The sequence below is a fragment of the Manis pentadactyla genome, chromosome 19 (genome assembly GCF_030020395.1).
Source record: "Manis pentadactyla isolate mManPen7 chromosome 19, mManPen7.hap1, whole genome shotgun sequence".
In the NCBI taxonomy this organism is placed as follows: domain Eukaryota; kingdom Metazoa; phylum Chordata; class Mammalia; order Pholidota; family Manidae; genus Manis; species Manis pentadactyla.
In genome coordinates this window covers 7,479,109-7,493,379 of record NC_080037.1, presented here as the reverse complement: position 1 = coordinate 7,493,379, position 14,271 = coordinate 7,479,109, and the positions used below count along the sequence as shown (strand labels likewise).

The window sequence follows — 14,271 nt, the reverse complement described above, 5'->3', positions numbered from 1 at the left end:
CGTCCTTCAGCGGAAGGCCCAGACTAAACAACAGCCCCCATGGTTTAAGCACCCATCTGTTCCAGAACCGAGGGACTTAAAGCTCAGAAGAATCCTGTAAATTGGGCATCAGCATCCCCAGGTTACGGGCAAGGACCCTGAGGTCCAGAGACCTAGCCTGCCCAAAGAGTAGAGCCAGCAGGAAGCCCGAGTCCCCTGCACCTGCTGCCTCAGGAAGACAGGAACCTCACGGACTGTAGTTAAGTCATTACGTTTCTCCAAGTGCCAGAGATGCTCAGGAAATTGTTTTTAGCCCCACAGCACAGAATGAATGAGATATACACAAAGGCAGATTGGGGGGCATTACTCTCAAAGGGACAAGGGCAGAACTGATGGAGGGGTCGGGGAACAGCAGACAGAAGGGCAGAGGAGCTGGAGCCCCATAGGGGCAGTGCAGACTCCAGGAAGGAGGGGCTCACCTGGGCTTCCTGAGGGTCTCAGCCAGGCCTGAGCACCGGTGAGGCCAGGGTGGCCCCAGAGGTGGCACAGACACTGCTGGGGCTCAGACCTCCTGCCGGGGTCAGACTCTGCCGGAGTTGAGGCGAGACCCCTGAGGCTGGAGATGGGGTGAAACAGATGCTTCCCCACTTCTTCCTTCCCTCTTTCAGTCTGGCTGAGACTCTGGGGAGGAAAGTCCCTGGGTGGAGGGGAAGTGAGAGCTGCCCTGCGGGGCCTGGGCAGAGGGGCAGAGCCCCGCAGACCAAGTGTGGCTTTGCAAATTGTCTATATTTGCATACTGAGCTCACTGCTGTTCTTTTTCTCCCCAGAAAATAAAATTACATCATGGTGGGGAGAAGGTGTGAGGTGGTATATTTGGGAAAGGTGAGAGGAACACGAGGGGGCCGCTGGCATCATCCTGGAGAGAGATCAGTGGCGGATGGAGGGGGTAAGGAGGCCACACGTGGCTCCGGGCCACGGGCCTCCCCTCCCCCCCACCCCTGGGCGTGGGTGTGAGCGTCCCGGGCCCCTGGGGGCAATAAGAAGGTTTTCCAAATTCCAAGCCGGGCGGCTACGAGGAGCCGGAGGCCAAAGGCCCTCCAGCCCCACACCCTGCCTTACCCCGGGCCCCCCAGGGCCCAGCCCTGCGCTCAGGGAAGGTTCCGGGAGGGGGGTGTCCCCCCCGGGAAGACTCAGACCCGAGAGCGGCGTTCGCCCTTGGGGGCAGAGGCAGCGCCCCGGGCCGGCCCTACCCTTCCCGCCCCCGGCGCCCCCGGCCCCTCCCCCCAGCGCCCCCGGCCCTCCGCCTCCCCATCCCGCCCCCGGCACCCCCGGCCCTGCTCCTCCCTGCGCCCCGCCCCCCGGCGCCCCCGGCCCTGCTCCTCCCGGCGCCCCGCCCCCCGGCGCCCCCGGCCCCTCCGCCTCCCCATCCCGCCCCCGGCGCCCCCGGCCCTGCTCCTCCCCGCGCCCCGCCCCCCGGCGCCCCCGGCCCCTCCCCCCAGCGCCCCCGGCCCTCCGCCTCCCCATCCCGCCCCCGGCGCCCCCGGCCCTGCTCCTCTCTGCGCCCCGCCCCCCAGCGCCCCCCAGCGCCCCCTTCCCCGCCCCCCGGCGTCCCCGACCCCTGCTCTTCCCCTTCCCCGCCCCCCGGCGCCCCCGGCCCCTGCTCCTCCCTGCGCCCCGCCCCCCGGCGCCCCCGGCCCTCCACCTCCCCGCGCCCCGCCCCTCTCCGGCTCTGACATCACGGCCCGCCGGGTGGGGCGAGGCGGCGCCGGGCTCGGATCGGCTTCGCGGGCGGAAGAGGCGGCGGCGGCGGCAGCGGGAGCCGAGGAGGAGGCTCCGGACGCCGCTCGGGAACCGGGGACGCCGCGTGCCCGCGCCCTGAGCGCTCAGCCCCGGAGGCGGTGAGAGGGCGCGCGGGGCGGGCGGCGGGCCTGGGGGGCTCGGGGCGGCGGGGAGTGCGGGCGGCGAGGGGCGAGGGACCCCGGAGGCGCGTCCCGGGCGCCGAGTGCGCGGCGGCGGCGTGGCTCGGGCCGCCCTGTCCGCGCGGCCCGGCGCGTGGGAGCCCGACCGGGCCTGGGCGTCGGGTGGAGGCAGCTTCCCGCCCGCCGCCTCCCCTTCCCTGGCCCCGCACTCGCGGCGGCCGGCGGTCTCCCTGCCCCGGCGCCTCAGCTCCCCGGCGGCCGCCCCTGCTGCGGGGCGCTCTCCGCCCCGGGCCCCCGCGGAAGGTGGGATTGGCGGGAGCCTGTCCGGAGGTAGGAGGAAGGAGCTGGGGGGCGAGGTCGCTAACGTAAAACCCCTGATTAATTTCACCTAATCCGTGTCAGGACTGACAGGGACACACACACCTACGAGACACACGCCGGCACACACAGTGACACACACCCATGTGACTCTTACACACATTTCGCACACAGCAAATCCCAAACGCGCTACACATCCAGCGCCACACCTCAGCGCCGCTGCCGCCCCCAGCAGCCTCCTGGAAGAGGGCATCAGCCTAGCCGGGCGGCTGGGTGGCGGGCAGCGTGCCCACGTCCACCCTGATGTTCTGGGCGCCTCCTCCCAGCCCTGGGCTGCGGATTGCCCTCTTCGAAACAGTGGGAAAAGATGGGAGAAAATCCTGGTCTCACTCCAGGACAGGGAGACAGGCTTTCGGGGAGTGAGCCCGGTGCCCTGAACCCGCGTGAGTCAGGAGGGCAGGGGCTGCGGCGGCCCCTCCTGTTGGGTCCGGCTAGAGCCAAGGGTGCTGGGAGAGGCTGGTTTCTGGGCATCTGTGTGGCCGCGGGATGGAAGAGGGGGTGGGAGAGGGGGAGAAAGAATGAGTGTGAGTCAGCCAGCGAGGATGGGGCCCGAGTCAGAGAGAGAGAGGGAGGGAGGGCGGGAGGGCGGAACGTGTGAGAGAGGGACCGAAACATGGCCGGGGACGGGGAGGGCGGAGGTGGGACACCGAGGCGGCCCGGAGCGTGCCGGGCAGTGGACCGCGGGGGCTGCCGAGTGGAGAGCGGGAAGGCGGGGGTGGGGTCGGGGGGGGAGCCGGGGAGCTGGGCAAACGCCGAAGCTGTTTCTGTTTCCCTACGTGCCTGGCCCCCAGGCTGTCACTGCGATTAGCTTTAATTGCTCTTCCCTTTGTGGTTAAACACTCCGGTGGGGGAAACCGCCAGAGATGCCCTCGGCTGGCTGCTGCCCTGGCTGCCTACTTCCTCCCGCCCCTGACACCTGTGCCCACCGAGGCTGCACGTGTCATCACACAGGAAGAGGAGGCCTTCGGAGCCACGCCGGCCCCTCACGCCCACACCGATGCTCGCGCACAAAGCCACGGCGGACACCACCAACCCGTATGCCGCCGGCCGACGCAGGCCCGTCCCCGCCAAACTTGCCGTCTCTTTACAGCAGGAAACTCCCTCCTGCCTAACATATGGGAGCTCTGAGTATTCGGATGGGGACACTGAGTCACTGGTCCCAGGAGTCCTGAGTATCTGCTCATGGCTACCACCCAGTGGGACAGGATGCCAGCCCCCTGGAAGGAAAGGAGAAGAGCTGGGAGACAGGGAGAGGAAATGGGTGGGGAGAGACAGGTGGGCGAGGAGCGGAGAGCACACAGGCCACCCCCTGCCGGCCCGCCTGACCCAGTGCCCGGGGTCTCCTGACACCCCCACCCCCGTCTGGGTCTCGTCTTTTTCTCCTAGACTAAGGGCTGAAGGCGCAGCAGCGCCCCTGTTCCCAGGGGTAACCCGTTTTGCTCTGGGACTGGACTGAACATGTTGGGGCCCACGTGTTTTGCCTCCCTTCATTCCCAGTTAGACTGTGGGGCCCTAGAGCCTCTTCCTTCGCTACAGGAATAAAGGGTCCCCCCAGGAAAAGATGGGAGGCTGAATAGAAGCTAAGGGAAGAAGTCAATGGAGTATATTTCATGCAAGAGTAATTAGGGATGAACTACAGGACTGCTTGAATTTGGGGCCCAGAATTCAAAATGGGAGCCCTGCCCTCTGCCTCTTGATTACCACCACCCCCCCCCCCAGTCCCGCGCCGCCCGCCGGGAGGCCTAGGCCGGGATCTCCAGGTCCTTGCAGCTGTGGGATCGCCCCTCCTCTCGACCGCAGGCAGCTGCAGCAGATGTGAGAGGGGAGGGCAGCAGCTCTGATGCGCAGGCTTTCGTAGGCTGACTGAGGATTTGGAACCGAGTGCTAGGGAGAGGGGGTGATTGTGAATTCCCGTCAGGGTGCACACACATTCTTCTGGTGTGGCGACCTCCTCCACAGGTGGCTGTCCCACCTGGCTAGGTTCCTCAAAGTGCCCTGGGGCCGGCTGCTTCCTGCCCCGTGCCCACGAAGCACCCGAACTCCCACCCTAAAAGGTAGCGTGTAATGGCCCTGACCTCCAGCCCCTCTTCCCCAGCGTCCTCAGTTGGTTCCACCTTTGTCAGGGCTCCACCTGGGGCCAGCTTGGAAGGAGAGGGAGGGAGGAAGGAAGGAAGGTGTGAGGAGGCCGTGAGCAGAGCGCAGAATGATCGGGAGGGAAGGGGACTGACTTCCTGGCAGCCTCAGCTCCGGTTCCCGGTTCCTGCCGGGTATCCTGTCCCAAGAATGGCCTCCGCCCAGGCTGCCTGGTGTTCCCTGGGCGGCCTCTGCACTGCTCCAGACATCAGGGGAACTTTTCAGAGCTAGGAGGGGTGGAGGCTCCTGTCTAGGCCCTCAAGAAGCCTGAGTCTTGTGCAAGGAAAGTGACAGAGTGGAGAAGCCGAATTTCTGCCAAGCCCCACCGTGGCCAGACCACCCAAGACAATGGCTGAGCGCTGAGAGCCCTGTGAGGAGATTCCACCGCCCTGCACCCCAAATGTACCCTCCCCGAACTCCCCAAGGGGCAGGCCTGTCCCTGCTCTGGGTGGGGGATGTGACGGGGGGAGGGCTGGCTTACTCCTGTCCTTTCTGTCCCTTCTTACTCACCACTCCCCACGCGCCTCCCCTCCAGTGGTGTCATTGTCCTGACGACTGGTGGGGGGGGCACCCAGAACTGAGGTTGCTTTGGTAACTGCTGAGCTGAGGCTGCAGCCTCCTCCTAGGATGGGCTCCCCGCCCCGCCCCCAGGACTCCTTGTTTGCAGCCTCAGGCCTTTCCTCCTCCCAGCTCCAGTTCTCTTCCTCCATTCTGCAGGATCCCCTCACCCTTCCTCTTCTCTGGATGTGAGTCGGTGATTATAGGCCTTCTTCTTATCCATACCGTCAGCTGGTTCAGACACATACAAACACACAGACTGCATAGACTCAGCCACACGTCCAGTGCAGGCATGCGCCCATCCACTACAGAACATCCACTCCCCGCAGATCCCAGCCGCCACCCCCTCCCATACCCGTGCCCACACCCAGGGAGCCCTGCGAAGCCGGGTGCACACATTCCTCTCTTGCTACCTTAACATTCCCACCCTGTTTCTCTTAGAAGCCTCCTTGTATCTGTTTCACGCTTAGAAAGTGCCTACACACCGCCCCCCACCCTGGGTGGGTGGGTGGGTGTCACACGTTGATCCCTGCCTGCCTCCCTTTCCTGGAAGTCTGGGTTTAGATTCAGAGCCCTAAATCTTAATTCTCCCAGGAGACAGACACACAGACACACACACTTTCCTCCCACAGGATCTATTTACAAACTCTTCTTCGTGAAAGCAGGCTAGGATGACTCTAAATTCTGTCCCATTTTGCACCTGAGGGCTTGGTCTGGGGTCCCCTCCACTGGGGCAGGGTCTTTCTGGTGGCCTCTCGCCTCCGTCCCGTGGCGCTGCCCTCTCTTTTCCAGCTTTTCTCATACACCACCACCCTCCATTATTGTCGTCCTCTGTGGACCTCCCCATCATCCCTCTTGCTTGCACCCTCCCCTTTCTGTCCTCAGATTATCAGGGGGCAGGGGGTGCTGGGCTCCAGAGCCTGCTGCTGTGACCTAGATTTCAAGGCGGGGACGGTTCCTGGTGCTGACAGTCAGAGAGCATTGTTCCTGGCTCAGCCTGGCAAGGCCTCCGCTGGGCCCTTCCGTCTGGTTGCACCTGGGTGTGCAAGTAAGCGTGCCTTTCACTGCCTGTTCCTTGTAGGGGGTGTCTGGCCCTGCTGCCTGGCTGTGTTTGTGTCACAGCGCCTGCCACCAAGGGTGGCTTCTTTGTTCTGGCCCAAGTAGGGAGCTGGGAATGGGGACTTCTGTGTCTGCGCCTCTTACTACGTATGTACTTAGTGACCATGGTTCTCTGCCTCAGTTTCTCTACATGTAGGCCAGAAATAAGGAACCAGCCCCTTTCTATCTGCCATATTCCCAGCCTATTGTGATTTGCGGGCAGCCTCAATCAGGTACAAGGTCATGGAGCTCCTTGCTGCACCCCTTAGTCTAGCCACAATTTTTTTTTAAGTTTATTAAGTAATTTACTTCTGAAAATGCTTTACTTTTCTGATTATAAAAGAAATGTATACTCATTGTGAGGGGAAACCCTGTTTTAAAACTCACCACTAGGAATTCACATTTTATCTAATCAAAAGAGTTCATTCTAAGGACCTTTCTTCCTGTCTTAGCCACAGTTCCTATCTTAGTGTGGAAGGTGGACCTCAAAATGTTCTCTCCTTTTTCACCGGAGGACCTTCCTGGGAGGAATGGGCTGCAGGTCTAGGTGAGGACTAGCCTTTCCCAGCCCCCTTTGGGAAGTTAGGCTGAAGGCGGTGCCCCAGATGTGAGGGCAGCAGGGCTGCCTCCTTCCTGCCAGACACTCCCCACACTGCATGGAAACCCCTTCCCCTGCCACCCAGCCAGCCTGGGAACTGGGCAGGGGGCCAGAGCCAGCCGTTTGGTATTCTTGGGCGTGGGGGCTGCAGGCATAGCACAAAGGCTAGGAGAGAGAGCTGTGCGGAGGCCCAGCAGCGATCAAGAGAGAAAATGGGCTCCATAAAGGGTGCACTGCTACTCCACTCCCCACCTTACCCCCAGGCCCTAATGACTGTGTACAGGGCTGACCACGGAGGGGCTGGGGACCATCAGACCATGCAACTTGGCGTCCATCTGACATGAGTCCTTGGTGGGGTGGTGGAGCTGAAGTCAGGGACCCCTGAGCTTCTCAGGAAGAATGGAAGCTAGAAGCCAGGAGTTCCTGCCAGCCCCCTCCAGACCCATTTTTGCTTCTCTGCCACAAGCAGCTCTCCCTGGGCGTTTTTTTTTTTTTGATGGGGGGAGGGGTTGGGGGATGGGGACTTAGAGGCAGCGGGTAAGAAAGATCGGGAGCAGGTTGCTATGGTAACCGCCTCCTCAGTCAGGGGAGCTGTTGCCAGGGTAACAGGGAAAATGGAGAAAAAAGATGAGGGGGGAGGAGGTGTGACTTGTCACTCTAGCTTCCAGCCTGGCCCCTAACTTCTGAGTTTCTTCCCATCTTCTCCCACCTCCCCAGCTGCGTGTCCTAGGCACACGCCTGGCGGGGTGGAGGACCGGGGTGGGTAGAGGTGCGTCTCAAGCTTGGCCTTCTCCCCCTTTGTGCTGCTCCCAGTCATGGCCGAGTATGGGACCCTCCTCCAGGACCTGACCAACAACATCACCCTTGAAGATCTGGAACAGCTCAAATCAGCCTGCAAGGAGGACATCCCCAGCGAGAAGAGTGAGGAGATCACCACTGGCAGGGCCTGGTTCAGCTTCCTGGAGAGCCACCACAAGCTGGACAAAGGTGGGGCGGGGGTGCGGGCGCCCTGCCACCGGCCTCGCGGGCACTCGGGCGCAGTCCGTCCAGCCAGCAGAAAGGCGCTCAGAGCTCCTGTACCTGCAGAGCACGCCCCTCAGCCAGGCAGGATGAGAGATGCGCTGACAGTTGGGGGCTACAGGGCAGCGGTCTTTCCATGCTTCACTGTGCCCCTTGTCAGCCAGCAGTACCCCTCAGATACTGTGCTGTTAGCCCATGTGTAACAATGTTAGAATTGAAGTTGAAAGTGACAACATTTAAAACAAAACCACAAATTCTAACATTTTCTTGCCCACTTTTAGAGACCATTGCTCTGGGAGAAGCAGTAGGGAGGCGCTCTGCTTTTTAAGATGGCCCTGAAAGGCAGGTGGCATTTCAGAGCAGATCGAAAGGGGAGCGTGCTTGGCACAGGACCATAGTCACAGAGGTGGGAGTACCTGGTGTGTTTGGAAAAAACAAGGGGTCCTGCTTAGCTAGACTGGGGCATGGGGTGTTTAGGGGCTGGAAACGTAAGTTAAGGCCGTGCTGTGCAGGGCCTTGGCGGATGGGGTATTTGACAGATGGGCGTCCTGAGGGCCCTTCAGAGACACTAGCACGGACAGCATGGAGGGAGAAGGAAGGACTTGGTACAGTGAGGAGACCGCAGTGGTCAGCGGGGAGGCCCAGGGAAGGTCTGAGGGCAGTGGCCCTCTCTGAGAGCCGGCCGAGCCACAGCGAGCGTCCGTCTGGCCATGCCCGTACCTTCTCCCGTTCAGGATTACCTTCTTCACTAGGCCCAGAATCCTCTCTGAGTTATCTAGGGATTCGACCCCTCCAGTCCCATGTGTGTTGTCAGCAAATTCTTTCTGATCCTTACTTGGAAGCAAAGTGGAAGAGGGACAGGGTGGGTGCTGGGTATTTGAAAGCACAGTTAAGTTTTCTGTTCTCCCTCCCCCCAACACAGGACCTGCTATTTAACTTAAATCCCCCATTCTAAATCCATAATCTAGAAACTTCCCTGATCGGCAGCGGGCCCCTCCTGAGAAAAGTCTGTACTGGCTTTTGATGCCTTAGCTCTGTTCCTGGCTTAGCGGCCCCTCCTTCCAGTGCTGCCCTGTCCGGTAACCGGTGCGGACGGCTTGGCCTGGCTTCTGGAAGCTGACCCCTGCAGCCGAGCCCTTCCCCTGTCTCCTGCCTTCTCCAGACAACCTCTCCTACATCGAGCACATCTTTGAGATCTCCCGCCGTCCTGATCTACTCACTATGGTGGTTGACTACAGAACCCGTGTTCTGAAGATCTCCGAGGAGGATGAGCTGGACACCAAGCTTACTCGTATCCCCAGTGCCAAGAAGTACAAAGGTGAGAAGAGGCCATGCCTTGAGCGTGCCCCTCTGCCCTCCCACTGATCATCCTTGGAGTACTTGAATTCTGGGGACGTGGGATGCTCAGTAGGCCTGCCTGGTGCCTCCTGTGCCCTCCGTCCACGGACACGTCCCTTTTTGCCTCCAGACATTATCCGGCAGCCCTCTGAGGAAGAGATCATCAAATTGGCCCCTCCACCGAAGAAAGCCTGAGCAAGGGGAAGAGGAGGAAGGTTGGACCTTCATTGGACCATTCCCTTCCCCCATCCTCCAGGGGAGGGGGCAAGGGCAACCCCCCCAGCCCACCCACTTACTAACCTGGTCCTAACCCCCTTCCTGTGCGCGTGTGTGTGCGTGTGCGCACGCTCTGGCTGTCTGTCTGTGTGTCTATAGCTCATCATGCTCCCCCTCCTCGTGAGGGGGTGGGGGTCAGGGGCTGGGGGGGCTCGGTTCCCCCACTCTAGGGGGAGAGGGAGGCTGTTTCTATGCAAATAGAAATGGGCACATTCCTCCTTCCCTTTCCTTCCCGTTCCCCCACAACTCGAAAGTGTGGGAGCAGAAAGGACCTGTATTTTCCTACATTGAGGAGCTGAGGTGGGGGTGAGACATGGGACAAAGGGGCGGGTCTCATGAAAAGCAGTAAGAGGGAAGGTGAGGAGGCTACCCAAGCCCACCTGGAAGGGGCGAAGGGAAGCCGGAGCCCAGTGTGTGTGCCCCTGTGCCGGCCTGGCTGAGTTGTCTCCAGCTGGCCCTCAGGTTGCAGGGCCTGCACAAGCAGGTCCCTTTCTGCTCCCATCTCATGAGCCTATGATGGGTGGACCCAGGGATCCGAGAGGACCAGTGGATCCTTTCCTGGCCCCAAAGTTTGAACCCCGCTGAGAACCCAGCATTGAGTACCCACCCCCACCTCTGCTCTGGAGAGCCTGTGCTGGGAGCATGCCCCATGGAGCCTGAGGGGGGTGAGGGCAGAGAGGGTCCCTTTCCCACTCCATATTCCTCCTCAGACTGTTGCACATAGTGATCCCGAACTACAGAGGTTGGGGAATGGGATCCTTAGGTTTTAACTCCAATGCTGCCTCACCTCTTGGGTCCCAACGTGGTTACTGCAGGCAACCTTCCCTGTCTCCCTGGTCTAAAACACCCCAAGCCAGAAAGAAGGGAAGAAGCTAGTGTTTTTCTTTGCACTGATCCCATTCCACCTGGGAGGGCCATGGGAACCCCTCTCCCCCAACATCCTGGCACCTGGGGCTTGTGAACACCTGTCAGCCAAATCACTAGAGTCCAGCGAGCCCAGCCTCCCGCCTGTCCTGAGATGCCCTCTGCACCCCGACCGTGCTAACTGTGTGTACATATATATTCTACATATATGTATATTAAACCCGCACTGCCATGTCTGCCCTTTTTTGTGGTGTCTAGCAGTAACTTATTGTCTAGGCCAGAGTTGGGGCTGGAGGGGAATGCTGCAGTGAAGGGAGGGGCAGAGTCAAACTGCCTCACAGTCAAAACAAAAAGAACTTTAAAAAAATTTACATTCACTCTCAAGAGACTATTTAGAGAACGTTTTAAGTTAGGAGTGTTTAGGATGTGTGACCAAAACTTTAGTGGGAGGGGAGACCTGGCTTTGGAAGAGGCAAGAAGCCAGACTGGCTGGAGAGCACCCTCTACGCCTAGCCCAGCCCAGCTTGCGTTCCCCTTTGGCCGCTGCCGCAGACACCTGCCTTAATACATACACCTTGAGTACTCCACAGTTTGGCCTTAAAGGACCGTCTCAAGTTTCCCAGCCCTGTCTGGCTTCTCCCTCAAAGCAAGAGAGACACTTGTAGAATGGGGAGGGGGAAGTGAGCATGAACTGTCCTTCCAGTCAGGGTATGTGAGGAGAGAGAGAGCAAGACAGAGAGAATGAGAGAGAATAAGGAAGCTTTCTTTGAAAAGAGGAGAGAATGAGATGGGAGAAGGGAGACAGGATGTTTATTCAGCAGAGTCTAGTTATTTCTCTGTAAGGCAAAATAATCTAAAAAGACTAACCTGCCCTCCCACCCTGTGTACTGCTGTGAGAGCCCCTATCTTGTGCGCCTCTATCTGCAGTGTGCACGGCCTTGTTCTAACCCTGGAATAAAGGTGACTGATTGTACTGTACCTGTACCTGATTCTAGAATTTCTGTGAATGGCCAGGATCTGGGAGCCTTTGAATGACTGGTAAGGGAGGGGGAGCTATATTTAGTCCCAAGCCCCTCACTGCAGCCTGAAACAGAGGCTAGGAAAACACCCCTAGTGGGTAAGTACCCCCCACCCCCTATCTCCTGAGTAGCACTGAGCTCTGGGGCCTATGCAACTTAAAAGTCTCTAGCTGGCACCCAGGCACTGGAAATGTGGATATCCCAGACTGGACTTCCTAAAATCGTAACGAGGGCAGGGCTAGACACCTATGTTGAAGGAGCAAAAATAGCCCATCATGAATGAATAGCCCACATACCACACAGAGAGTAGTCAGAAAAAAGCTTTACTGAGAGAAAATACACAACAAATTCCAGAGTGCATGGTTTTCAGCCCGCTCCATGCCCCCACCGGCAATAGGAACACAGACCCCTCGGTCCCCACACATTCCCCACCTCAGGGAGGAAGTGCAGCAGCTGACACGGGACTGAGGGCTGCTGGGAAAAGGGGCAGGAGGAAGGAGTGTCTGGGAATCCCATCCTTTCACTCTTCCCTTCCTTCCTGGCCTGCTCTAGTAGAATCTGACTGTCCCAGGACACAATTCCTGGTTGGGGGCAAAGAAATAGCAGCAAAAGCATTTAAGGGCAAGAATTCAGTTGGGACTTTCATATTCAGTGACCAGTAGTAAGACAGATGTCCCTGTCCCAGCCACCTTAATCAATCCTTAGAGTAACAACTTGTCCCTCAATCCCAAGGTATCAAGAGGTGGACAAGGTATAAAGTCAGACCCAGGAGGTCCTTCCCAATGGAAGGTTGCTGGTGTGGAGTCAGATGGTTTAAAGAATCAAGCAGCTAAAGGTAAGGGGGGGGTGTCTTCCGTCACACACGCCCTAGGAGAGACGGTCTCCAGTGGCAGAACCCTTTCCACCCACAGTTCAGTCAAGTTTTAAAGACGGGCCACTCTACTGGTAGAAGAGCCATCCCAGGAACCCCGAGACTTGAGGAGAAGCAGATTTGAGGCAAAGGCTGAAAGTTTTCTGTTTTCCCAACCCTAAGACTGTGGCAGAAAACAGAAGGGCATAAGTGAGAACTCTCCCAGTCTTGAGCCTCCTAAAACCTAAGGGGTGAGCCGCGACCCCCAGGGGCCGCACACAGAAGGTAGGATGGTCCCAGCCGTCACCCCCACATCATTACTCTCACTCAGTCTCTCCTGTAAGTCCCTTTATTGCAGTCAGAGGGAATATATATGTATTTAAACTTTGACAATAGTTTTAACATGATACATCCAAATTTGACTTGCTTTTTAATATATTTATAGATATAAAATTAGGCCTCTAACAGTGAGAGAGACAGGGAGATTGCTGCCACCAAACAACAGAAGAGGTAACTCCTTCCTATTCTTCCTCCACTTCTGCCCCTCCTCCCCCGCCCCCAACCTCCCTCACCAGACCTACTATAGGGAGTGGTGGGGTGAAGGGAGGAAAGTGAAAGATACATAATCAAGTGCAAAACACTGTGAGAAATAGAGAGAACGAATGGGTGGAAAGGAAGTGAAGGGAGTGGGATGGCTGGGGCTCAAAGGACTTCCCAGAAAAACAGGATCCTGGGATGGGGTTGGGGAGGGGTGGTGAGGGGGAAAACAAACTGTCAAAAAGGAAAACAAGGTCAAAAACCTAAACCAAAGAGAGAACGGCACCTCCACCACCCCCACTCTGGCCCCTTGGTACTGAACAGCTGGGTATCCCCCGACCCCCACCAAGAAACCAGGGAGCTTAAAGAAAAGAAAACCCCATTCCCTACCCCAAACCAGTTCACAAAATACACTCCTCCCTCCCAAAAAAAGGGCTTTGGAGAGAGGCTATTTCTGCAGTCCTGTGCACCTCTCCACGGAACACCCCCCTCCAGGATTCAACTCCCACTTCTAGGTGTTCTCCGCAGGCTCGCTCCCTCTGGTTTGTCGTTCTCCTGGGTTGTCTTTTATCTAAAGCAAGAAGTCCAAAGTGCGTTTCTGCTGAGTGTTAAGGGCCTGGACAGGAAAGGACCGCCCAGGCAGGATGGGGCCGGCAGCCCAGCCCGCCCCTGCAGGGAGCCAGGCCTCAGGAGGGCATGCACTGCACACGGTCGGGGCCCTCCTCCTCGTCGGAGGTGTCTGAGGAGCTGGGAGACTCGTCGGACTCTGCGTCCGTGGCCCCAGGCCCAGGTTCTCGCCAGCGCTGTGGGATGGCAAAGGCCTGTTAGTACCTTCCTGGGAACGAGGATGAGCCTGTTAGGTCTTCACTGTCACTCAGACGCCTAGGCCAGGAGTCTGCAAAATTTTTCTTAAAGGGCCAGACAGTAAATATTTTAGACTCGGGACATTAACTGTCACAACCCTTCAACTCAGTTGTTGCAGTGTGAAAGCAGCCACAGATGATACAAAAACAAATGGCTGTGACTATATTCCAATAAAACTTTGCTTACAAAACCAGGCAGCATACTGACTGCCACAGCTTGCTACCCTGCTCTAGGCCTCTTATAGGCATGGGAGGTAAACAGAAGGGTCACCCTGAGGCTTAATTTCTTCTCAACTCCTTTCCCACCTCCATGCCTTTGCCTTTATGAAGACAGCACTATGCACACATGGCGATTGCGAACAAAAAGCAGACACCGCCCATTTCTGCTAGTGGTTCTTCCAAGGCTGTATCAGGGCTCTGATGGGAATGGGGGACAAGGGATAAGAAACCCAACCAAGACCACCTGCTTCCTCAAAGAAAGAAGGAAATGTGCCCTGGGGCATTCTGCCCTCTGGAGAGGATCCCTGCCCTTGAGAGCTCACTGCCCACTCTGGCCTACCCGGTGATGGCGTCTCTGTCTCAGGTGATGCATGAGGAACCAGAGCATGTGGCTGTCAAACAGGTCAGTGTGGTGCAAGCTGTCTTCATCCCGTTCCCGCTTGTTCTTCTTAATCACCTGGGATCAAAAGAGGGGTGGGGCCGGGGCTGGGTGATGCGCAAGAACCCTGGACCCAGTCAGAGAAGGCTGGCGTTCTGTCCCAGGAGGAACTTCCCCCAGGAGCTGTCACACTGAAGTGGAGCAGGTTGCATTAGGGAAGGAGGTCCCAGGTTTATCCATTGA

General features: G+C 58.4%; 2 protein-coding genes across 4 annotated transcripts in view; one reads left to right on the top strand and one right to left on the bottom strand.

Moving 5' to 3' along the window:
• Nucleotides 1-1,719: 1,719 nt before the first annotated feature.
• On the top strand, nucleotides 1,720-11,139 carry PEA15 (proliferation and apoptosis adaptor protein 15). Its single transcript, XM_036922721.2, has 4 exons — nucleotides 1,720-1,877; nucleotides 7,477-7,650; nucleotides 8,846-9,001; nucleotides 9,152-11,139. The coding sequence occupies exons 2-4, from the start codon at nucleotides 7,479-7,481 to the stop codon at nucleotides 9,214-9,216; spliced, it is 393 nt and encodes a 130-aa protein (XP_036778616.1). The 5' UTR covers nucleotides 1,720-1,877; nucleotides 7,477-7,478; the 3' UTR covers nucleotides 9,217-11,139.
• A 1,226-nt stretch (nucleotides 11,140-12,365) lies between these two features.
• The window catches only part of DCAF8 (DDB1 and CUL4 associated factor 8), a 37,206-nt gene continuing 35,300 nt past the window's right edge, over nucleotides 12,366-14,271 (bottom strand). For all 3 annotated transcript variants that reach the window (XM_036922724.2, XM_036922723.2, XM_036922722.2), the window contains 2 exons: nucleotides 13,990-14,106; nucleotides 12,366-13,370 (listed from right to left, as the gene is read on the bottom strand). In XM_036922724.2, coding sequence (XP_036778619.2) covers nucleotides 13,254-13,370; nucleotides 13,990-14,106 — 234 coding nt within the window. In that variant the 3' untranslated portion in view covers nucleotides 12,366-13,253. The remainder of the gene's footprint in view (nucleotides 13,371-13,989; nucleotides 14,107-14,271) is intronic.

Coding starts and splice junctions, on each gene's coding strand:
- PEA15 (XM_036922721.2), top strand. CDS start 7,479: ATGGCCGAGTATGGGACCCTCCTCCAGGACCTGACCAACAACATCACC. Junction 7,651..8,845: donor CCACCACAAGCTGGACAAAG/GTGGGGCGGGGG, acceptor TGCCTTCTCCAG/ACAACCTCTCCTACATCGAG. Junction 9,002..9,151: donor CAGTGCCAAGAAGTACAAAG/GTGAGAAGAGGC, acceptor TTTTGCCTCCAG/ACATTATCCGGCAGCCCTCT.